The following is a 26,058-nucleotide window of genomic DNA, read 5'->3' as shown; positions in this document are numbered from 1 at the left end:
GAAGTTAAAAGTTAAAATGAACATGTCCCTTTTCCATCCCGCTCTCTCTCTTCACTTCAACAACTCAATCTCCTATCGGAATATCCAATTTATTCCATTCCGTCCTCATTCACTAAGCCACATTATGCAGTCATTTAAAACCTACTGGCTAAGTAGCTCTCCGCTCCATACTTTAAAATGTGAGGGAAGGAGTGGGGGAGGGGGTGTCTTAAGCCTGCCTCGCTAAGTGTGTGATAATTCAGGCGCTGACACACACCGTGTCTGCTTTAGCATCAATCTGTCATGCTAACAGCTTATTAGTGGCCCGAAGGAAGCGAGGGCCACACCTCGATTTAGAGACTAACAAATGGCAGTGTGTGTGTGTGTGTCAAGGTGGCTGTAGCCATTTGGGTGTCTATGTCCTCATTACCCTCGCCTTCAGACAGCCACACTCATGGATTCTCTTCCTACAGTACATTACCGTGGCTTACACTATAGGGGCAGGGAGGAGATAGCTCTGAATACACTGAGAACGGTACAGTGGACTAACCCTAATACATATTTAATGGCTTCATAACTACAATATAGTAAGATAAGCTAGGGTGACCCTATATATGCCTCTCGCATGGAGGAACACTGCGAGATTTTGCGAGTTTTACCCCATTAAGTGCCACGCATAAATCGGGGCTAGAATCCCAGCTTTGGCGAGGACAGCTACAGCTACTTTTGGCTTAATTAGTACTTGGAATATGTGAGAAAGCGTGCAGTGTTTATCCATCCGTATGCTCTGCCATACGTTTCCAGTAGTGTGGTAACAAGCTCGCAGTAGTTTTTACACTCTTACTCTACACTCACATTCACATGGAGTGACACAAAAACACAATCCGCTAATGATCAAGCGGGGATCTAGTGGAACTCTGCACAGCTTACAACAGTAAAGGGACCATAGGTGCTCAACTCAGGACTTGAATACTTCAATTTACTTAAACAACTTCTTACCCACAACACTTCAAAGAGTGACTATCCATGGAAAAAGAAGGGGTAGGAACACTATAGCACTGTGTACTCTCCACTGTAGAATTTTAATGGGACCACAAACCGGCTGATGTTTCAGCTTTGACAAGAGAGCTGCTCCTATCTCTTCTTTCTCCCTGTAAAGTCGTCCTTTGAAGTAGCAAGAAGTAGTAAGTCCTATTTACGATGTATTCTGCTAATATCCTAGAAGAACGCGATAGCATTATCAGAAGTTTGGACTCCTACCACTTCGCTCGGTGACAGTGACAGGCTGCGCCGTCTGAGCTGCCTGCTATTAATAAAGTGGATATGGCGACAGTGATGAGGATGCAAATGGTAGGTATCCCGTGGTTACCTCTGTTGAGCGTGGCAGAGCTGTTGATGTCTCCAGTGATGAAGGAAGACTCCTGTTTCCTCACCGTGTCGTTCCACATCCGCCTGATACGACTCTGCACACAGGAGGAGAGCGGGAGGCGACGGAGGGAGGGAGGGAGGGAGGGAGGGAGGGAGGGAGAGAAAGGGGGGAAGAGGAAAATTTAGGGAGAAAGAGGCAGAGGAGCGGCGATGACGAAGGGAGGAAAACAAGGATGGAAGGAAAGAAGGAAGGAAAGAGAGAAGGAAAGAATCAAGGGAGAAAGGACATGGTGACAAAGGAGGGGAAGAAATATGGTAAGAAAGGCAATATAATGTAGGAGATGTGCAAAAAGCAGGCAAAATAGTGCAGGTGAAGCAGTAAAAAGGAAGAAAAAAAAAAATAAGCAAAGCAAAGACCAGCAAGAGAAAAAGAAGGGGAGGAAAAAAAAAAAAATCACCCGTCAACGCCATTTGTGCTCCATCTACCAGTGTATCACCATCAACGTGTAGCGGCGTGAATCAGGGTTGAGGCTATCTCACTTTCAATCCACAATCCACATGTTAACTGTGATTCTAACATTCGTTCTCAATCATATATTCACATATGAACACTACAGTAAAGCTGACACTCCTCTGCACTGCTTCTAGTTGAAAGTGAACTGTATTGGTGGCGCGCCCCGGCCTCACCTGAGAGTCTGCTGTGCTGTAGCGTCCGGGTGTGCAGGCAGGTAAGCTCACCTGTGAGCCTGTGGAGTAGCGGCCGGGGGTCCGCGAGGTGGTGGTCTTACTGGAGGAGGAGATGGAGGTCTCCACGCTCTTGCCGCTGCAGCAGTGAGTACGCAGGCATTTGCCGTACTCCTTGCGCACCTGGACGGAGGGGGGGGGGGGAGACAGTGGGACAGACAGACAGACAGACAGACACAGCACACGCACACACACACACACACACATAAAACCAAAAAACACACACAAAGAAAGAGGAGTTGGCGCATATGTCAGCATCAGTGGTGGATATAGTACTGGAATGTCCTACTCAAGTAGAAGTATTATTATTTTGCTGATATTTTACTTAAGTGGAAGTAAAAGTACTGGTGTAAAAATCTACTTAAGTAAAAGTAAAAAGCAGCTAATTTAAAATGGACTCAGAGTAAAAGTTACAGAGTTACTTTTTAGAAAAGAGAACGTTGTTGTGTTGTGATCTTTTTAAAAAGGGACTTTTAATTGGAAATTTTGGATATTACAAAATAAACTTCACAAACAAAGTAAAGCCAGATTACTCTTCTCTTCTTTAGTGACTGACCATTCTGTGAATGGCTCCACAATTTGTCAATTTATGATTGTCCAGTTTCTGTTGCTGATGGAGAGCCACAAAATTTGTACTCTGAAAAAGGATGTGATTTAAAATGTAGTGAAGTACATTACTTCAGTAAAAAAGTACTTCAGTAAAAGTAAAGTTACTGACTTGAAAAAAGTACGAGTACACAAAAAAGCTACTCAGTTACAGTAACGTGAGTAAGTGTACTTAGTTACTTCCACCCTTGGTCAGCATGCACATATACCTTATGTACTATTACACTGTTCTGCTGAAAAAGCAAAGTATACTTATATCCTATACTAAAGACGGCGCACTAATAAACAAAAAAACATGAACTGTAAGGGATTAACTCGATACAATGTCCCCATTAACTTCTGCTTTGCTGTAATTCCTTGATATACTTTCCCCATCAACATCTGCCCCAGCATCAGTCCTCCCACACACATATCCATCCAAAATGGACATACTCCATAGGGAGCCATACGATGCAGTTGTACACACATAACATCTGCATTTAGATCCCAATCAAGTTAGAACAAATAGGGCTGTAATTGCTTTTTAACAAGCTTGTTGGACTGGCAGACGTGTGTTGCCACATGCTCTGTTTGAACAGCTGTGTGGTGAGTTGCTCTATGCATCTTGGGAGAAACGGCGTTGGGCCACAGCCAAAGACAACCTCAGCACTGTTCTGAAGACATGTCTCTGGACACCTGATCCCATGGCCTAACACATACCTACATACATGCTCACATCCCCACACGGACATACACACACACACACACACACACACACAAACCGTCTTTACTGGCCGTACACTTAAAACTAAAGAGTCTTCTGTGGGACTACAGCCAGACTACAGTATTAAGCATTTGATGAATTTTCTCTCCATATCCTACTCCTCTTCTCTACTCCCAGGCAATGACAGCGTGTGGGAGATTCTATAAAAATATCCCAGGATGTGTAGGCCCTTCCTGGAAACCACATATAACTCAACTATAAGAAGTGATCCATATGTACACACAAATACCCCTAATCCTTTAGGCCAAGCAACCTCATAACATAGATAAAGCAGGCAGTCTTTGTAAAAAGGGGGGAATTGACAGAGGGATTTGTGCATGTGTCTTTGTGTGTTTGTGTGTGTGTGTGTGTGTGTGTGTGTGTGTGTGTGTGTGTGTGAAGGGGCGAGAGAAGTGAGCAGCCAGTAGGGTAACTGAATGACCAATCAAACCTGTGACAGCTCCGTCTGAGAGTGTCGGCAGATATTTTTGTGTTCCCTGCTGATCAATCCTAGCATGTGTGAGTGTTTGTCTGCCTGTCACACTGTCTATCTATTTCTGTCTAGCTTTGTCTCTGCGCGCATACACAAACACACACACACACACACACACACACACACACACACACACACACACACACGGGCGTGTCTCTCTCACCTTCTTCTGCAGTATGCAGTGGAAGATGAAGATGAACATGCCCTGCAGGGAGTTGAAGATGGTGAAGAGGTAGGCCATGATCACGGTGCTCTCGTTGATGTACATCAGGCCAAAGGCCCAGGTCAGGCCCAGCAGACACAGCAGGGCGATGGCCCCGATCACCCAAGACCTGAAGAAGGAGGGAAAAGAACCGGAAGTGTTAGTCTAATATATCCCTATCAATTAACCCTGCACCCACAGACACCAAGGCATCTCACATTCTTAACCAGGACATCCTATTTAGGGACGATTCACCTTTTGCTACTTTACAGCACATGTGTACATAATGCAGGTTGTGCTGAAAGTAGCGCATGATGAAAAGCTTGCCTCCTGTCCTGGAGTAGTTAGTAAAGCTATTCCTACATGTTTGATGCGTGTGGGACCACGAGGCAGGAGGAGGGGGTTAGACAGGGTTCATTCAGAGCCCTCAAACTGTGGGACAGGGATGGAGAGAAACAGTGGGAGGATTTGCCTAAAAGATTCATTATCTTAAAGGATAAGGCTGGTGTTTTTTAATGCATTGCTTACCGTCAACAAATCCTATGAAAATAACAAAATCAGCAATGATTTTGTTTTGCCAACAAATCTCGTCCATGTAGCCGGTGCCCAATGAAGCCATGTCCCAGCAGCCATAGAACTCCATTGTATTAAAAAAAACTATTAAAAACACGTCAAAGAGCCATGCCGTTGCTCTGGGCAACATATTTCATCATCATGATGCACCAGGCCAGCCGACTTTTTCCTCAAACAACTTAATAAGCCGGCTGTAAACACTTTGCGATCTCAGGAAAGTAGTTCCGTAGCACCGAAAATAGTCCCCGGCGTGATGAAGAATTTGTTCCCATTTGAATTTGATTTGGTAATAACTACAACAGTCTGACTTTTCGTGGTAACAGTTAGCGATTTTTAAAATTGAAACTATGTCTTTGTGAGCTGTATTTCATGGTTTTTAGCTTACAATTGGAGCCAGTGACTTCCGGGTTGACGGCTAAAAAGTAGAGTAGAGCAAACGCATTGTTGATTTTGTTATTTTCATAGGATTTGTTGACGGTAAGCAATGCATTAAAAAACACCAGCCTTATCCTTTAAGGAAGGGGAGGGAGAAGAGAGACAGAGTGGATTTGCTCATTTAGATCACTGTTTTCTTGAGAGGGAGAGGGAGTATAAGCTCGCCGACGTCCGCCGCTATCGAGAAAGTCGAGCAGAGCCGCGCGCTTCCGAGTTCCATTCAGATTATTTACAGTACATGGCAAGAGGGTAAGAACGTTTTCGCAGGGAGAAGTGGGTCTTGAAGTCTGTTAGCGCAATTGTGACTATAACAATTTAATGGAATTGAATTCAATAAAAGTTTTCAAGGATCTGAGCCTCCGTTTCGAATGATGCCTATTCAGGAGTGAGCCATAAAGGCCAAATGTCAGAGAAAATTTTGGTGCGTGTTGAGCCGTACGCCTGTGTGTCGGCGCGCGAGTGTGTGCATGCGTGCATGTGAGCGGCTCCGCTGGGCAGTAAGTAGAGGGACATTACAGCCATTATAAATGACATTTCCCACTAAAGGTCACAGTTTCTGGTCTGCCACAGCCGCGATGATGGCTGTTAATTTGATTGGCTGACTGGGCAGTGAGCACCTCTACTGGGAGGGACGGAGACAAAGGGAGGGGGGGAGAAAAAGAAACGAAGAGAGCGAGGGAGGGAGAGGCAGGTATCGGGAGAGTCAGGAGAAAGGGAGGGGAGAGAGAGAGAGAGAGAGAACGAGAAGGAGAGTAAGTGAGTGAGACGGAGGTGATTGATTCGATGTTGCCCTCTGTGGCACCATTCAGGCGAGACAGAACCTCCAATAAAGCTCGTCTGACGACCCTCTTCAATAAAGGGTACACTCATCCCTCTCCTCTCCATCCCTCCGTTCCACCTCTCCCTCCATCACTCCCCCGAGTCGCGCTCTCTCTCCCGGGCTCTGTTTCCCCCCATTCACATCTCACCATTATAATATTTCAATAGCACATTAGTTCTATAGGTCACGGGAGCTCACAAATCACAAATGAACAAGAAATCCATTTTACAGGGCAGGAAGCGGGTAGTCAAAGTCTGGTTCATTTAGGGGTGGGCACAGATGAGTAGGCAGGCTCTACAGGCACATGAGACAACAAGCGGACCAATCACAATGCCTCTAGGAACGAGACAGGCATCCTGATTGGAGAGCGGCCTTACCAGAGCCAATCCACAACAAAGACAACGTATGATGGCTTGGAGTTAAAGAGACAAAGAAAACAAAAAGGAAGAAAAAAAAAACCAAATCATAAGACAAAGAGCATGATGATGATTAATGAATAAATGAACCACGATAAGACATGAGTAATGAAGTGAAACAGATTAAAACCTATTCAGGCTCCAGTGTGCTCAGAAAGACTAAAGAGAAAGTCATAAAAAAAAAAAATTAAAAAAAAAACGCTGCAAAAGCATTGCATTCTGAATCATGTCTTTGGTTTTCATCTTTCATCAAGCTTTCGTGTTTGATTACTTTACCCTGAACTGCACTGAACCAAGGATCTAGCTAGTTTGTTCTGCATTTCTGGAACACTCCCCACTTGAAGCCCTACTTAAAACTGCTGTCAGGAAAGATACATTGGCTGTAATGTTTAAATGATAAATCAAATGAGTAAGCCATTTTATGATTTACGTTATATAGCCCGGGCTGTGCCTCTCTAAGGCGTTGAGCTCTGAGCCATGGCCATATTGTTTGAATTAGACTAAGCCTTTTGTCTTGAGCTGCATTGGAACGGGAAATAACACAATCCTGATTAGTTAGCTTAGCGGAGAGAGTTCCAGTGTGCAGCGGAGATGAAGTCATATTTCAGTGACATTCTCTAAGGGTTGATATGACTAATAGTGACATGACGGAGAATAATAATAATACGATAACTTGAATGAATAGCGTCTTGTAATGATGTCAGACAAAGGTGAATTGTGCTTCATGTGGCATGCTGACATAAAAGATAGATGATAGATAGAAGTGCATACACACTAGCGTACACAGTCACACACACATTCAAGACACGGACGCACACACACACACTTACTTGATGTTGTCCAGACATCCAGAGTCTGGTTTGAGAATGGCCGTGTGGTGGAACATCTTATAAAGAGCGATGCCCAGGAAGATTACATTGAGCTGAAACACACAGGCGCACATGCACAAGTTAATACTCCGTAACAACGAGCCTAATTAAAGACATGGTGTCACCATAGCAATTCACTCACACACACACAGTACATATCATTTCATTGTCTCTCCCAGCAGTAATTGGCCTGGGACACAATATCAGCACACAATCAACTCCCCTTTATTTGCTCAAAATAGCTTAAGCACTAGGGAAAATACTGCAGTCATTACATCCATTAAGGATCATCGTTACAATAGAGGACCCAATTCTCACAGATGCAGTGTATTTGATTGGCTTACTAATGTATAGAAACGGTGGCTTAATGATGACTGTCTGGACCGTTGCTATGTGTCTCCAAGGCTACACACGTTACCAATGGGCAAACAGTCCAAACAGGGCAGTCCCACCTGTACCGCCCACTTCCACTTCCAGCTCCAGCTACATCACTGATAGCCTGCCTGACATTTCTACAATGAGCCCAGAACATCAGTGTACATGCTGACATTCACCTAATTGGCAACATGTCCCATTGCTTCCATTCTCTCTTTCTCAAGCGCTGTCTTTCTCCATTTTTTTTTTTTTTTTTTTTTGCTCTTTGTTGTTGTCTGTCTGTCTGTCTTGTTGTCTAAGTCTTTGTATCTATTTCTATCTCTGTTTACTTGTTCAAGGTGTGATGCATTTCTCCCTCTCCTCAGAACAGTATGTTGACTGATGATGCATCATGCCTTGACATCTCTCATGAAAAAGACTAAGAAACCTGTCAAATCGGTTTGCCTGGCAATCTGCCTTCCCTCCATGCTGTGCCGGTGTAATTGGGCACCACTGTAATAAAGTATATGGTACATGGACCAGGCAGAAGCACAACGCATGGACTCCGAGTATCAGATGGATCATCAAATATGTTCCTGGGAGAAGCAGAAATTGGTTGAGCTCTGACCATAAGCGGACTAATGTACAGCACATTTTGCCCTGTGACCTACCAAAGATTGTTGGAATGTGAGAGGCCCATTCGAGAGTTAAAGTTGGAATTATTAGGTTGACACGTAAAGTTATAAGTTATGCCTCCGCTTACAATGCTGAGGAGCTCAGCAAACCTTGCAGGAGATTAACTGACACCTTACTGTAACCTGTGGCACCCGGTGTACTGCGCACATGTGGTGCTATGTCCTGTAAGTGTGTGTGTGCATGTGTGTGTGTGTGTGTGTCTCACCATAATGATGAGAGTGGCAGGGCCTATAAAGCTCCAGATAAAGTATGTATCCAACCGCAGCCAGCACCTAGAGAGAGGGAGAGAGAGAGAGAGCGTGAGAGAGAGAGAGAGAGAGAGATCATGCATGAGAAACAGAGGGAGGAGGGAAAGGAGAGTGGAGGCATAGGGATTAAAAACATGCCCCAGACACTCTGAGGGATGTGAGGGTAGCGAGGATTTACCATCGGAGGACAGGGCATGCATCACACACACACACACACACACACACACACACACACACACACACACACACACACACACGCACAGAGGCAGGGAGAAAAAACAAAAACAGTCCATATAGGGCATACACTATATCAAACACATCAGGATAGAAGGAGGAAAAAAGGAATGGAGGGAGCGAAAAAGAGGACAGGGACGGAAAACAGCGAGACGGGCGACAGGACGGAGGGAGACAGACTGCACACACACCTCGAACATACATCACACACAGAGGGGGAGACGGCGAGGGATGAGCACCTGTGATAAATAAACCTTTACTTCCCCCTTAGGGCACAGATATATGACACGGCCGCAACCCGCGGTCGCAGAAATATGACATGACGGTGTTCATTTGAATACTGAGTTATGGATGCAGCCCTCATACCAGGCTATTTATGGAGTCTGGGAATGACTGTGGCGAGGTTAAAGGAGAAGGGGGGAGTAGGACACACACACACACACCCATAGACACACATACACACCCAAGCATGTACACATTCACAGACACAAGACATGCACCTATGCACACATGCACACACATTTACACATTCGCTTCACACCGCAAGGTTAGCATTGGTAGTAAAAGATATAGTGCTGCACGCTAAACTATATTACCCCAAACATCTTCACTCATCAATTCCAGCCAGCAAAGGAGAAAAAAAAAAAAAAAAAAACAGTCCCAGAGTGCCCTCCACTGAGGTCAGACCCAACGGGTTGCAGGAAAAAAAAGGTGCCGGAGAAAAACCGCCGGGGCAAAATGGCCGACTGATTCATGACCAGCTGCTTTTGAATTATTAATCTTTCAATTTCCACCACATTAGAGAGTCCTCCATTACGGGTCCCTGCCTGTGTCACTGTATCCTCCATTAAGGCTCCTTTGCTAAGTCATAGCCACCTTCATTATGGGACGCGAATGAGACTCTATGCCACTGGCTAGTATGGGGAGAACGGGGGGTGCATATGTGACAAGGTGACACAGCGGGGATGGCAGATGATATTTTCAAAGTATGAACCTCAATGTGTTATGTCAAAAATGATGAGCAATGCCATTTTCAAGGCTGGTGTGATAAATGAGTCACCGAACTTATTTTCTGCTTCTAATGAGAGGTACTCATTACTCAAATAGTACTATTTGTACAAAAGTGCCACTGCGGTTCTGTCATTTTCTTTTCAAGCTTATGAGACATGCGATCATCAAAAGCAGGAACATTAGTTATTTGGGTAAACTATTATTTTAAACCACAGGAACATGCTTTTTGTGAAATGAATCTTTTCCAGCCTTCCTCCTTTCAGCAACAGATTTGTGTGATGAGGCTCTACAGTATTGTCGCAAAAAATAAAAAATATAGCACTTTGCATTTCTACCAGTAAAGCCGCAGCTATTGTCTCGCGGCAAGGGTAAGTCTGCTAGTCTGCTGCTAGCTAATGGCATGCTGTCTGATTATTCATCCAGTGCTTGGCATTCAGACTCTCATGTTTTAATGATCATCCCAGCATGAAATATTGATCTAAGTGGCATCCGGATTGGTGTGGCTTGACGGTTAAACGCTGCTAAATTCAACCCATTCCCAGTCTCCGAACCCCTACGAGGTGATGTGTAGCCGTAGTGGCAAGCTGGGCCACAAAAGCCCCGGGAGCAGCGAGACCGTGCACACATGTGAATGATTTAACAACCCTATAGTGTGCCGCCGTTTTTCACTTTCTATATGGAGCCACGCATTTATGAGCAAAAGGAGGGAAGAGATTTGTCTAATGTAAGGCTTTTAAATGTCCACTTCCTCGGTCGGTGTCCTCATTTCAAACACAGAATGCGGTAGAGGACAGATCATGAACGTGTCTACTGTTGCTGCACTGATATTATGCACATTATGCATATAGTGCGCATATGCATTGTATGAATAAAATGTCGGCCTCTTCTGTTCAGATTCGTGGCATGAATGGAGTGGACAGGTCACACATGCGTAAAGTGTTACTATGCTCTCCACTCCTATGTGCTCTATCTTTGTAGGGAGCCTATTAATGCATAGACTTCATATGAATGAGATGCTGGCTCTCGTTTTTTTTGTTTTTTTTTATTCACCCAGTGACTGGGGTGGACAGGTCAGGCATGCGTGAATGTGTTACCATGTGCTCTTAAAGCATCATCTTCATCCCACTCCCTATTTGGCACGCCCTCCAGGGAAGCCAACTTTTCCACACACACATGCCACACACAGACACACACACACACCACTCCATCAATCCCCTCTACATCTCTCCACTCTCACACCCCTCCTTTCCTCCCTCAGCCTGCTCCAACCGTGCACCCCTCCTTCCTTAAAATCCTTCCGTATTCACACACTGTCGCTGCTGCACTCATGCAGGCGCTCTGCACTGCATTGTCCCCTGCCTCCCTGCGTACCCCCCCCCCCCTCTCTCCATCCTTCTCCGCCTCTCTTCCCCTCTCAACCCCTCTGTATTGACTCTTCAGTAGCGCCACAGCTTCTAGAGTCCACGGTGGCGGGCGCAGCCAAAATGACAGCAGGCACTCCATCCATCCATCCATCCATCCCTCCCTCCCTCCGCAATCCATCCCTCCTTCCTCCCCCATGCCTCCATCCTTACACTCGGTCGGTGCCGTAGCTCCTGTAGTCCACTGCGGCGGACACGGCCACTATGACAGCAGGCACTCCGTACCCTGCCAGGTAGAAGTACTTAGTCCTGGAGTGTTCGCTCTCAAACACCTCTACCAGCATGATGTAGAGCTGCACCCCTTCCAGGAACATCCAGGTGAAGGCTGCCAAGAAGAAGAAATGGAGCAAGGCCGCGAACACCGCGCAGGCAATCTGGTGAGGGAAAGGAGGAGAGGCGTTAAAAATAGAATAACACCACAAACAATGCTCAGGAAATATTTAATCTGGTGGACACAAGCGGCGTGATGGGTTAGAAAATGGGAAAAAGGCTACAAGCACTGGAGGAGATAAGCATATGAGTCAGAGTTAGAAAATTAATCGTTTATCATATTTACATAAGGAAGGAAATGTGAGGGATTAAAAAAAAAATGGGGCTGCCAATACTGAAATAGACAGGAGAGAAATGGCAAAGGGTGAGGAGAGGATAAAGCGAATAGAAATAGAGGGAAACCACAAACACGGCCCACTCAAACAGTAATCATAGGGACCGATATGATAAAACATCACAATCACTTCAAGACAGCAATATCAATTGAGCCTCCTTCACACTTTATCCCACATCTACACATGTACGGAGATATTGTGAGAAAACAAAAGTGACAAGTTGGTGCTGTAGCCTCTGCTGATTGATCATGTCTACAATTCAAAGAGAAGTAGCAAAGCACTTTGGGATGGGGCTGAGAGAAGAGGGTGAAGTGGACTACTTAGCAACATTGCTGAAAATACAATATGGTTTTTGTCAATGTCAAGAATGAACAAAAAGAAGTAGAATGGCTGCAAAAATGACTCAGCAGCTTGTTAGGAGAGAGGCACGGGCGCAGATAACGTTTGACAAGTTTTCAGAGCTGGAGAATAAGCCAGGAGCGGTAACACAGAGTTTAAAATTAATCTACTTGAACAGCTGAAAACAAGTGCAGTTTTGTATTGAAGCTTACAATCAAGTAAACAGCATTATCAAAAAAAATACACCTGTTGTTAATTTAGTTTCTTGTGAAGCGATATTTATCAAATTGTAGCAGATAAAAATGAAAAACTAAAACATTGGTGCCCACCTCCACCAAACGGCGGTAATATATTAACATTGAAAGTGGGGCGCTGGATTTAAAATCACACTGGTAGTAGCCAGTGAATATTGAAGGATGAGAGCTTCACAATGAAAGGAATGTAAAAGAGTTAGGAGGCAACCACTGATGATAAAAAACTTAGAAAAACCCAGTGAGAGTCTCCTATATGCGGAAAAAAAAAGGAGAGAAAAACAGAACAGCAAAGGATGAGCTGGTCGGAAAATGAAAGAGGGGTATCAAACCTAAAACCGCATTAGCAATTTAGGCAATAAGATGGGAAGAAAAGAGCGGGTGCTTAAGAAAAGAGGCTGAGGGAAGAATGAGCGGTGAGATTTGGCCCGTCACGTCCAAGGCAATGTTCTAATCTAAAGAGTCACTCCTAAATCATTGAATGGGAGAGCTAACAGACAGACTTTTATAATGGAAGGGTTTGCAGTGAGAGACAATTACCTAATGTCTGAGAGACAATGAGTTTAGGGGACGAGGGAGTCACTCATTTCCATTTCTAATGATCGCACAGTGTAGCTTACACACAGATGCACGCGTGCACACATATACACACGCACACACACTCGCACGCCCAGGTAAAAAAGTGGCTGCTTATGCAAAGTCATTTCGTTCTCCTGCTGGAATTACTGGCTTACCGGCTCCGAGCTAAGTGACGCTGAAGATGTTAATGGAGGTCACAAATAGTCACCAGTAATTAACAAGAGTATGGGACACACAAACACATGACCACACACACACATAGACGCACACACAGAAACACACATACCTCGACGTCAAAACACATTCTGGTGAATTTGTTTTGTGTGCTCATTTGCAATAAGAATGTTTTGTCTTTGAACGCTCAGTGGGACACAAACATAAGTCCTGAGGCTGTTCCAAGGCTTCTTCAACACTGTGGAGGAGATAAGGGATACAGCCCAGAGGATGTCCACCCCCACACACACACACTCCTTAATGACTCAAACAGCTCTGAGAAAAGGAAGACACAGGGTACCTATCACTGAGGCAACATCGACAAAATGACAGTGTTTTAAGAATGGGTGGGTATTCCCATTCTGACTCATACGATTTTTGTGTGCAGTTCTTGCACCTAAATGAGATTTAAATTCTGGTTCATGCTAATTTAGTACGTTCATAGACGAACAATGCTTCCGGTTGGAAATACCAACTCTGCTTGGATGTTTTTGTTTTCCTAAGTCTGGATTTCAGGACTTGGTGGTGATTTTGACTACGAAACTGTTAGGGGACGGCTCTCTGTTGGCTCCACACCTCCTATTTCTCAGGAGCGGGGCTGTTTTGCTATGGGAGGGTAACTATGGCTGGGGTAACTATGGCTGTAGAGAGGAATGCCACTGTTGAAAATGTAATGGACAAAACCATTTTCAACTACACTGAATGTTATCGGAGTTCACACTTGAGCCGTGCCTGCACAATACACCGCTGAGGAGATTTTGCAAAGGAGGCAAGAGCGAGCTGCTGCTGTGAGTCAAGCTGCTACCCCAGGCCAAGGCGTCACTGGGACGGACAGAGGGGCTGGAGAGGCTCGGGCTAACAGTGACTGGTGCTGGGCGTGCGGATATTGCACAGCCATGCCCACAGAGAGTAGCTACATGCTGCAATGATATGGACCGTGAACAGTTTTTGCTTGAATCCATGGCTGACACTGAAGAATAGGGAGTTGTGTGTGTTACTCAACATAGGTTTTGGTACACACATGGACAGTCGTGGTTTAGAAACATTCCTCTGTATAACCAACTGGATAAACAGGCAAAAGACACCAGCTGGACTGAATAGGCAAATGACTAACAAGTAAGCCCCGTCAACTGGTTAAACTATGCTAACTTGACAAATATGATCTACACATGGCAATAACAAGCTGTTTTGTAGGTAACATAGTAATATATGTTCTACAGGCCATGTCTGTCTGTGTAAATGTATGCACTTTGCTATGTTTTGTGCGTCATATTTTAGCACTGAGCAGGGGACAAGCGTATTTGGCTCCTTTTTCTCTTCTTATTTATCGTTTCTTGGTCTCCTCGCCGACTATTGCTAAGCTAGTCCAGCTAAGTTAGCTAGCTTTATGTGCTAGCAAACAATGTTTGTGTCTCCTTTCCTGCCTTGGTTGGCTGCTCACCTTTTTTTAATTAGTCGCACACTGACATAATGTGATTAGTGTAGTGTAGCGCAAGGTATAATGAAAACTAAGCATTTAAACAAATTCAGCAAGCTGCAGCTCCTCTGTTTCTCCCGGTTTCGTCCCCACACTGTCTCTAAAAAATTGGTGCACAATCCAGGTTGTTATGGAATACACAGGCATGGTTAAGCGTGTTTGTGTATGTTAACCCTCCTGATGTCACTTTGCTTCAACAGCCACCCAAGGAAATTTCTGTTTTAGGTTTATTCTGGGTGCTGTGATGCAGTAAGCTGGTTTCCAAATCTGGCGTTTCTCATCAATGTAGTTGCAATGCTGTAAAGCACTGATAGTTCAATTGCACCTATTCATTGTGCCTATTCATTGTGCTGAGTCTGTGCCAGCACAAACTGAACAGAAAAGCAAAGTTTGACATGTAGCCTGCGTGTGAAATGTTCCTTATTGTTCAATCTATTCTTTTTTTTAAATTATTTCTGTATACAGAACCACAACATATCTGACAGAAACATCACAAAACTAAATAAATAAATAAATAAATAAATGCATTATAATAATGATGGGCTTAATGTTGTATGCTGAGGAAGCAACCCATTCGTAATTATCTCTATATTTGCTTCACAAAACTAGCAATAATCAAATGGGAGTGTGATAGTCGGCCAATGCTAGCCTCATTAGCATTAGTTAAAGGAATAAGAGACTTAGCTGGCGAAGTGAAATGTCAATAAAAATGCAGCCAAGTTAGAGCCTACATACACACAGGACTGAAACGATAACATCAAGTTCATCATTGTTTGAGAAGATTGAGTAAAAAGAAAAAAACATTTAAAAAAACATTTTACACACATCAACACCCACTCCACCCCCACTGAAGTAACCTGCCAAACAGTGGGAAACACTACACACAAACAGTCAGTGGCACAGACAGAGAGAGACAAACAGTCTGAGAACATGCAAACAAACACTCACACAAACAATCAGACACCCAAATACACAGACACATGCAGACGTCGGCACACACGTATGCACACACCCACACGCCCAAACACACACACACACACACACTAAGAGGAAAACTCCGCCCTTCTTACCGGCTGGTCGGCCCTGTTGATCCCGACCAGGAACAGTGACTCAGCGATGAAGAGGCTGATGCAGAGGTTCTTATGGATGGTGTTGCGGTCGCTCTGCAGCCCGCGGAAGAAGCAGAAGGTGAAGATGCAGATGAGCAGGCACACCAGCGACAACAGGATCCCCACCCATGTGATCACGTCCAGCAGCAGGTCATGCATGCTGTCTGCTTTCTGATTAAGGATGAGAAAAAGACAGGGAGAAGCTTGAGCGCATTATTCCTTTAATATCCATTTACAACTGCAGTGCTTGGCTATTTTTTCGCCACTGTGTGCATTAATATACTATAGGAGCACACACACACACACACACACATACATACATACACCCTCGTGCCCCCTCCCCTGACTGATGTGAGTCTGACTGTGTGTCGCTGAGCGTTCAGGGCCACAGTGTTACGCTGTGTTGCACAGGTGTGCTGGCTCTATCCATCAGTGTCCTGCAGCCTGGCAGGCAGAGTCGCGTTCAACACAGCACTGCTGTGATGGATCTACTGCTCAAACCCTCACACTGTGTTCACACAGGGCTGCCAAGCCAGCTCTGACCATGACCCCTTTAGAAGTAACACACATCCTCTGGCCCGCAGGGAGAGACACGGTGTCGCAGACTATTGAGAGTTACTAGAGCTGATTTGTGAAAAGGAACTCGGTGTTCATGTTACAAAAGAGAGACACAAAAAGTACTTATCCCATACACATGGCAGGGCACTAACTTTTTCATCCATCACCCACAGTGGCTCTTGGATACCAAAAAAAAACAGCCACTTTCACTCTTTTACCAGCCAAACATGGTTTTTACAATAGAATAGGACCTCTGAGGAATGACTAGTTACCTGTCACAGTGGCTTTTATAGTAGACAAACTCAAAATGTACCAGTATTTGGCTGCTGGTGTTTGTCACAGTACACTGCAATGGTAAAGTGAATTTGCTTGGAGAACAGCATGTAAAATAGTTTTATTTATTTTAGGAATTTGGTAGTCTGAATTTGGTAGACTGAATATTAATGTTTAAAATGTAGAATCTTTTGTCAGCCAAATGTTGCCATCAGGCATGATGAATTTATCCCTGCCAAGCATGATTAATCAATCCTGGAGAGTCTTTACACCATGCATTTCAGCTATAATCCTTTCTCCAGATGTTGCGGTCTCCTTCCCTTCCTCCTTCCCTTTTTTCAGCACGTCTTCACCAGCCTCGCCAGCCATTACTAATCAAATGATGAACACCTGCCCCTTTGATCCTGCCCGTCCCTCCCGGCAGGAACGGCTGAGCGAACACCTACCTTGACCTCCACGTGGGCCATGAGCACGGCGAAGCTGGTGAGGTGCGTGCAGGAGCAGCTGGTGTGTGTGCGGTTGGTAGCCAGCAGACGACAGTCCTGCGTGGACCAGATTCCCGTCATGGTGCGCTTGGAGTAGCTCCAGAACGAACAGTTGGGATTGAAGTTCTCCTCCGAATGCTGAGGGCAAAGGAGGAGGAGGAGGAAGGGAGAGACAGACAGAGAGAGAAACCGAGACAGAGAAAGAGGAAGAGACGGAGAGAGAGGGGGGAAAAAAGGAAGCAGGAGGACAGAGAACAGATACTTAGTCATGGGGAGGTGGGAGGTAGAAGCAGGGAGTGGTGGGAGGGCCGGAAGAAAAGTGCGGAAAAAAGGGCGGGAGGGATCGGCGGAGGAAGGGATGAGGAGGAAGACACACAGAGAGGAAGTCAAACACACACAAACAACAAAACAACAAACAGAAGGGACAGAATGTGAGAGTGCAGAAACAAATAAACAAGGAGCCATGACAGGAGGTGACAGTGCTGTGTGTGCATGCTTCTTGTGTGAGATTCTGGAGTGCAGGAGCTGTGTGTTGTGTAAACTGATGAGGCTGTGTGTGGAGGGTGGGGAAGTTTGCTCTTAAAATATAAAGTGACGGATCATTTGCTTAAAATTCTCATGAGTAACACAGTCTGCTGGATGACTAACACTAAGTGACAAATACAACTACTTTTATTGAAGTTTGAATCACTTTGCCACCACAATCCATTGCAAAATGGACCAATTATACCAATTTTCAGATTGTGATTAGCGTCATCATTTACAACCATTATTAATATTATTTCAAGATGAGCTGTAATCTCACAACTAAAATGGCTTTTACCACTAAAACTTCTGAAAAAAAAAAAAGACTAATAATAACTTCAGGTAATCAGCTAGTTTCACCCTGCACTTTACTTACCTGTAGGTGTTTGACAGTGAAGACCACAGGCTCAGACAGGTACACCTTATTGCTCTCCTTGTTAATGGACGCCGTGATGACTGGGGAGTTGACTATAACGGAGTAATTAGGGTAGACCGCCTCGCTGCTCAGCCTAACGCTGGCATTCTCCGTGGACAGGTAGGAACCCAGGTTCCGGTACAGGACAAAGGCCATCCTGATCTCACCTGTCAGAGAACACACAGGAACAGAGAGGAGGTGCTACTTCATAATTGTTGGTTCAAGCCATGACGACAGAAAGAGTTGGTGGGAGAGAGGGAAAGAAATCTCAAGTGGAAACAAACAAGACAAGAGAGAGAGAGAGAGAGAGAGAGAGAGAGAGAGAGAGAGAGAGAGAGAGATTTCTCTACTACCATTTCTGCCATGCTGTTTGAGAGTGCTGGCTGACAGCTGGATGGAGTTTCCATGTAGTTCTGACTGAGGGAACGTCAGGTCTGCCAGGTTCCCATCCGTGCTCAGCCTGGCCACTTCCAGCTCTGCAACACACACACACGCACACACACACACACACACATACACACACACACACACACACACGCACACACCCTAACGTGAAGTCATAGCGTAACACATTCCATCAAGTTTGTTTTGCAGCCTGTTGTAATAACCATGTTTTCTCACTAAGTGCTGCTCAGCAGGACACAGGCATAAATCCTGAAGCAGTTTCTGGCATCTTCTGAACAAAGAAAATGAAAAAAAGCAAAAAAAAAGCTGACACGCATCAAATTGAGGTAACTTGGATTTTTATACTAAAAAAAGGCAACCACGTCTCCAGGCAACTGGTCCAACGCAGCGAGGTAGATAAGCCGGCCTCTCTCTTGTATTGTGGGAATCTAATTTCACCATCCAGGTTCGTTAGCGCATTCACGATTACGGGCGTGTAATGTATTAGATAAAGTTCCTAATTAAGGACTAATTATACCTTTGGTGTATCGCTATCTTGCGCTTCTGAGTGATTTGGTGATTTAGACACTACTTTCATGGTGAAAACAACTCCCTGATCAAATAAACAACACAAGGACATGCTCAGATGGAAATGAGAGGAGAGGAGAGGAGGTGGAGTGGGAGAAGGGGGGGGGGAGAAAAGGAAGGTGAGGAGGCAGGAGAGAAGTGTCGAAGAGAAAAAAGAAAGAGAGAAAGAGAGAGTAGTAGAGAGACTTGCCGAGGAAAGGAGCGGAGGGGAGATGTGAAACGGGCAGATACGGGGAGAGAGGCGAGGACTGGAGGAGGAGAGGAAATAATGAGGGAAGATAGGCAGAAAGAAGAGTATGTTCTCCCTCTTGTACAATAGATAGGCCACTTAAAGGCGACAGATACTATGGTATGTGAGAGGAAATCGAGGCAGAGAGAGGCAGGCAGACATAAACACAGGCACTGATATGCAAATACTGGCAGAGGGAAAGAGAAACATTGGATAAGTGTCCCTCACTTGCATCAGAGCCAAACTAAACATTCAAACTATGCACACACACATACACACTTAACACACCCACCCACCCATGCACCCACACCCACACACAGCGGCAGGGTATCAAAACACGCTGAGTCTAATCTAATTAAAGCATCCTTGTCATGACAATCCTCCTCCTAAGAAACACACTTGTTCATTATCGTTATCACACACGCATGCTGTTACCGCTGTGTTATCCCTTCAAATCGCTGTTTAGGTGCTATTAATAACACTATTTATTCATCTGCCTAATATTGCGCTGCGTCGTCACACACAATCTAACACAATCTAGTTCCGATGGCTTCTTTAAAAAAAAAACTAAAAAAAAAACGCATGCTTCAAATCATTTATTCCCTTCCCTCGCTCCCCTGAAAGACTTCAAAAAAAAAGGGGCTTAAAGTGCAGGGAGGAGAGCGAGGGAATGGCGGGAGAGAGAGAGAAGTGAGGAGAGAGAGATGAGAGGCGGTATCGGGCCGGTTATGAATAAAGGGGAGAGATAATCACGGTGGATCTGCCCACTGGATTAGCTGGGAGGGAAGATTAACAGCACAAAAAGAAGAGGAATGTGGAGACAAAATTTTCCACAAAAAGACGTTTCCTGTTTTAAGTTCTACAGAGATGCGGTAGCCTACATCTCCATGCCTGTTTATGTAACCGTATTTATGTGGTACGTACAGGAGAAAAAAAAGAAAAAGAAAAAGAAAAATTGGAGGAGATACAAGTCTAAAGTTATGTAAGGTAACACTGTGTAGGATGGCAGTTGTGCGGAATGAACTGTTGTCGATGGCTGTGCTGCAGTGTGAGTTATGAGCTCAAGCTGAGTATGAAGACAAAAGCCATTTTGTTGAGTCCTACCTACCTATCCACCTGTCTACGCATCTATCTATCTGTCTGTCTATCTGTCTGTCTGTCTATGATGAGAGGGAGCAATGCTATCACGCTATCACTGTGTCATGTGACTGTTGAATTGCTGTGATTTCATTGCTCATCGACATGGAAGTGAGCAGAAAAACCTCAATTTATGATTTGTTTAACCCCCCCCCCCCACACACACACACACACACACACACATACACACACACGCCTCTTCCGCTCCTGTCTTCTCCTTTCCTCCCCTCTCCTCTCTTCTCCACCCCTCTCCTCTACTACTTTTCATCTCTGACTGAATAACATACCAGCCCAGTGAGCCCTGGTGATAGGGGTTGATGTGCAGGAAAGTTTGAAATATCAAATCAAAAAGGGAGGAGAGGGGGAGGGGGAGGGGGAGGGGGAGGGGGGTGGGGGGGTGGGGGGGGGTAATCAAACGAAGAAATAAACGAGTGAGACTCGCAGCTCTGGGCTAACATGAAACAATGGCTCACAGACATATCATCATCTAGAGAGAGAGAGAGAGAAAATTAAAAGAAAAGCAAAGATGTGTTTTTTTGCTACGTGCCCCGATGATGAGAGGATCAGAACGACGAGAGGAGAGGATGGAAGGAGAGAGAGAAGAGAGAGAGGAGGAAAGTGATGTGCACAACGTCATAATAACTAGCTTTGTTCTGCTTTGTCAATTCCGCCTACGAGTGGAGGGAGGAAAAAAAAAAAAAAAGGAAGAAAAAAAAAATTAAAAATGAGTGTCTCTGGCAAACAATTCATCCCTGTATTAGAGGCCTCAAGGCCAGGTTTTCCTGCATCTTGTTAGATGAGCGTGGGTCTCGGTGGATCCTCCCCTTTAAAGCCTCTCACACTGCAACCCTGTCCCACTCTATCATGACCTCTCCCTGACAGCTTTACAGGCCCGCTCCACTCGCCGTCATCTAGATCTCTATGGCACCCGGCACTGCAGTCAGGGCTGTCAGGACTATTTGCTGTTCGCATGCTACTTCCCATTGTAGGATTCAGTGAGATTGTATAAAATTTATATCATATATCAGAACTGTACCAACGTTTTGATATGTCGGTCAAAACTCCTATATACATTTGGGGTATTCTTTCCTCTTGCTGAACAGGAGTCGGTGTAATTAGGCCCGGTGGTTGCAGTTCAGTTCAACCCCCTTGTAGAATATCAACTAATTCAGACAGACAGCATGTTATCGCGAACATACAGTACATATGGTCCTGCTGCTGTCTGATACACCTTGTTGCTCACGCTTAGATATGTTGCAGCTCAGCTTCATGTGCACAAACGAATCCTGCACATGCATCTCTCTCTCTCTCTCTCTCTCTCTCTAACCCCCCCACCCCTGCCCTCAAGCAATGAAATGATAGCATTATTCTGCCCCACTTCCATCCATGTCCATTCGCGTCCATTCATTTGCACTGTGTGCTGCTGCCCACATGCAGGCCGCTGTTATTTCTCAGAGCACTCTGAACTTAGGTAGCACGCCTTATTTCTCTCTCCGATATAAAACATACATGTGATGCGGCTGGTTCAGAAACACACACACAGCGCCTGCTGTCAATACTGCCTCTTACTGTGATATTGTTATGTGTAACATGTATTTATGGAGTATGTCCTGTATGTGAATTGTATCTGACATTCTTCTATAAGCCAACCTATTTCTTCTTAGTAGATAGTATAACAATGTTTGATCTATTCTTAATCTATGATTATCTGTGTATATATATGTCTGTATGAGTTGTGTGTATTTCCTTGTAGGCCTCTTGGCCACAATATGGCTAATGGGCTGATTGACTAATTGATTCCACCCATCAGCCTCATTCCTATTGGCTACCGCTAATAGGCTGGTTGCCTATTACAAAAAACATGGAAGTAGTGCTGATGATGGTCTGAGGACCGAAAACGTTTTTTTCACCATGTAAATAAATCATCTATTTTTGCATCCAATGAGCCTCAATAGTTGTTGTGGTGTGCGGGCTTTTTCTGATTACATTGGACTGTTATGCTGGCCTCTCGCACCTGGCCCCCTCCTTGGTAAGCCTTGCGTCAAGAGCGCAACATTTTGATAATATTGACTCTTACTGTGATATTACATCATATTCTTAGATCTTATAGCAGGCTTGCTGTCAGAGCTGGTTTATGTTATAAAATCTGAAAAAAAAAAAAAAAAAGAAAACCTGAGAAATCTAAGGACCAAATTGCTGTAACTGTGTCCTCTACTTTACTCTGTTGGCCTATTATTATTGGCCTTTTATGCCATTTACGCAGGAAAAGTCAACTGAGCACAGATGTGTTTTCCCCAGCCATGCCCTGCTTCACACAAACACAGGTCCACAAACTCACACTTGGGAGCTGCCCAGTACAACACTGCAGGGTCCAGCTCTGCTTAAAGCAATATTCCACTTAGTTTTCACATGGGGGTTATTCTGCACCATGAAAACCAAAATATAAACTAATTACCAAGATTGGATGCAGCTGGGATGAGATGGTAGCGTTCAGATTTTTACTTCCCATTCATTTGAATGAGGCCACAAAAACTGACATTTAACACGTTCGTGAACAGATTCAACAACAGATCCCGCTATTTTCTAACGTTTTAGAACATAATTTCGCCGAATAGCATTTTTATTGATAGAAGAGAACATAGCGGAGGGATACCATTTAGGAGAGATGGTTCCTGTTTGGGAGACCGGATCTAATTTTATTTTTAAATACTAATTTTAGTGTAAACCAAGAATAGAAATGCAAAATGACGACGGCCCCAGGATGATTTGTTGTCTTAAAAGCAGGATCTGTTGTTGAACCTGTTCACGAACGTGTTAAATGTCAGTTTTCAGTCTATTTTCATGGCCTCATTCAAATGAATGGGAAGTAAAAATGCGAACGCTACAAACTCGTCCAGCTGCATCCGATCTTGGTGAGTAGTTTATATTCTGCTTTTCATGGCGGTCAAGTGCCAAACAACCCCCATGTTAAAACTAAGCGGAGTATCGCTTTAAGGAGTTAAAAAGGAACTGAGAACTGTACTCACGGATGTTGTCGGTGGTCTCCTGCACAGTGTCGGTCTTCAGCAGGTTGTCGGCCAACATGAAAGCCCCGGCCTCCACGGTGTCCAGCAGCAGCGTGGCCGAGTGGAGCTGCGCGCCGGTGGACAGCTCCCTCCAGGCCGCCTGGGCCCGCGGCTGCAGCAGGTTGTTCACCGTCTCCACCATCGCCTGGGGCAGCAGCAGAGACACGGAGGTCACGCCGAGGAAGCTAGCGCTAACGTTTTTATCGCTTTCAGTCGATGGCGCTAATGCGAAAATTAATGCAAATGCTTTCATACTGCAGATAACGCTGCTAATCCATAACCGGCGAAGACAGCAGTCAATGGGATGCAACAGTCAGAGTGCAGTGGCTTTCCATTTATCATGTTGATAAATCGTGACAACAAGAAAACATTAGCGATGCAAATGTGGCATGCAGATGTAAAATGCAGATATACAAAAAAAAAAAAAGGCAATTTTTAACGTAGTAGTCCACACTGTTGATGTTTCTTTTCAGCTCTTCCCTTATAAAAGGCTGTATGGTGAGGGAAAATCCATCACAGATGTTCTCAAAATCAAGCTAAGCTAATTAGCTGATTGCAATCACCAGTTGTCTACACCCCCAAACCTGCTTAAGTCTTTTTTTTTTTTTTTTTTTTTTTTTTTTTTGTAAAGCAACAGTCTTATCTTTTAGTTGGAAAACTTGTGCTCGAGGGTCTGGGAAGAAATAAGACTTTTATCAGATAATGTCTTCTGGGTCATCAGCCAGCCATGCATAACAGTTTTGAGTCCAAAAATATGACCAAACTAAACAGGGAATCGTTGGCTCGCATAGATGAAATGTTATTTTGTCTCCAGTCCACATTCCTTTCTCCTCTTTTGTTATGAATTCACCTCGTCACTTTCAAACATGAACACCACACACACACACACACACACGCACGCATGCACACACGTCTTGAAAGAGTCAGACAGAGATAGGGAAAGAGAGAGAAAAGAGAGCGTGGGGAGAGGGAGAGAAGGAAGGGCGATAAAACAGTCCAGTGAGTCCATGGTGACAGCCGTCCGCTGGGAACAAGGGAGGCGGAACAGCGAATACAGGTGCTATCAAATATACACATCTCACACTCCCCTTCGTCTCTTTTTTCCCCCCTTTTTCTCTCTCTCTGTGTCTCTCACTGTAAAACACCCTTTCACAAACTCACTCCCATCTCTCACTTCATCTCTCTCTCTCTCTCTCTCTCTCAATGTCTCTCTCTCGAAGGGGGTGGGAGGGAAAGTGGAAGAAGGAGCACGGATGCCATCGTACACGCAAAGGGGGTCTCAAGTGGGGAATTGCAAGAGCAGAGAGAGAGAGAGAGAGAGAGAGAGAGACATCAGCTTATTGACATTCCCGCATCAACCATTTGACTTCCACCCCTCCTCCTTTCACTCGAGGTTAGGGAAGAAGTGCGAGACCGGGAGGGAGGAGAGGAGAAAGCGACAGCGACGGGAGGGAGACACGTTAAGAGTGATGGGGGAGGGAGGGAGGGATGTAGAGAGACAGAGAGAGAGGGACGGAGGGAGGGAGGGAGGGAGGAGGCGACTGCAGACGTCGACTCGGATGAGCGAGGGAGAAGGGGGGGGGGGGGGGAGCGCTGCCGGAGCTACAAAACGAAACTTCCGGTCGGCGCGCTCCCCTCTCTCGAATTAGAGTGAATCATACCTGTTTATTTTGAGCGTGTGATATCTGCATGTAACACATTTGGGTATATCATACAAGGAACGGGTGCTGAACCAATAAGCTAATATGATAATATTATGTGCTCTTTTAGCGCTAGCAGCTAATTAGCTGGGATGCATATCGGATGAGTTTGGGAGGGCTGCATGTAAACAAAAACTAATTAATCCACTGCTTCAGCACACACATGGAATAAGAGGGATTGGATATGATGCACACACACACACCCTCTCCCTCTCTCTCTCTCTCTCTCTCTCCCCACTGTGTCAGTGGGCTGCAATGCTCCCTTAACTCCTTTTATTGTGGAAATAAAGGGATTCCAAAGCATTCTCCATGGTCATATAATATGGAATTCGCTGTATGTGCACATCTGAGCAAGCATACTGTGTATACCTATGAGTCTGTATGTACAGCATGCGCATATATGTGACAGGACGCAACAACTATGAATGCAATATGTGAGCGTGTGCAGTATTTTTATGTATAGGTATGTGCATTTGCATAGCTTATGTGTAATATAAGGAACGGGATGCATGTAACCAGCTTTGTATGTAACGTGCGTATAGCTGTGCATTACTGTGTGTGTGTGTGTGTGTGTGTGTGTTCGAGGATGTGCACAAGGGGCTGGGAAAAGCATTGCAGTGGATCATTCTGCTCCACTTGCTCTACAGTAGCAGTCCGGGCAGCAGAGAGAGAGAGACAGAGAGGGAGAGAGAGAGAGAGAGACAGAGAGAGAGAGGGAGAGAGAGAGAGGGAGAGAGAGAGACAGAGAGAGAGAGAGAGGAGTGGATGCCATGTTCGCGCTGCAGATATGACAGCAGTGGCACCGCTCCCGTTCTCTCACTGCTCCCAAAACCCGCGCGCTTTCGATACGTGTTTCAGATAACCTCCTTTTTGTACTCTCATTAAACTTTTCATTGCTTTTTATTGAACTTTTGA

The 26,058-nt window shown here is 45.0% G+C and overlaps 1 protein-coding gene across 1 annotated transcript in view; it reads right to left on the bottom strand.

Moving 5' to 3' along the window:
- adgrl3.1 (adhesion G protein-coupled receptor L3.1) overlaps window positions 1-26,058 on the bottom strand; it is an 83,880-nt gene that overhangs the window by 5,766 nt on the left and 52,056 nt on the right. Inside the window, exons 10-20 of the mRNA XM_071901834.2 lie at window positions 23,405-23,588; window positions 18,394-18,516; window positions 18,002-18,207; window positions 17,062-17,238; window positions 15,746-15,955; window positions 11,365-11,585; window positions 8,503-8,569; window positions 7,209-7,300; window positions 4,096-4,264; window positions 2,086-2,214; window positions 1,349-1,442 (exon numbers count right to left, since the gene is read on the bottom strand). Of these exons, the coding sequence (XP_071757935.2) occupies window positions 1,349-1,442; window positions 2,086-2,214; window positions 4,096-4,264; window positions 7,209-7,300; window positions 8,503-8,569; window positions 11,365-11,585; window positions 15,746-15,955; window positions 17,062-17,238; window positions 18,002-18,207; window positions 18,394-18,516; window positions 23,405-23,588 (1,672 nt within the window). The remainder of the gene's footprint in view (window positions 1-1,348; window positions 1,443-2,085; window positions 2,215-4,095; window positions 4,265-7,208; window positions 7,301-8,502; window positions 8,570-11,364; window positions 11,586-15,745; window positions 15,956-17,061; window positions 17,239-18,001; window positions 18,208-18,393; window positions 18,517-23,404; window positions 23,589-26,058) is intronic.

Source organism: Centroberyx gerrardi, chromosome 3 (genome assembly GCF_048128805.1).
Source record: "Centroberyx gerrardi isolate f3 chromosome 3, fCenGer3.hap1.cur.20231027, whole genome shotgun sequence".
Taxonomy (NCBI): Eukaryota; Metazoa; Chordata; class Actinopteri; order Beryciformes; family Berycidae; genus Centroberyx; species Centroberyx gerrardi.
Note: the sequence above shows the minus strand (reverse complement) of the source record. Positions and strands in the feature narration are given on the sequence as shown.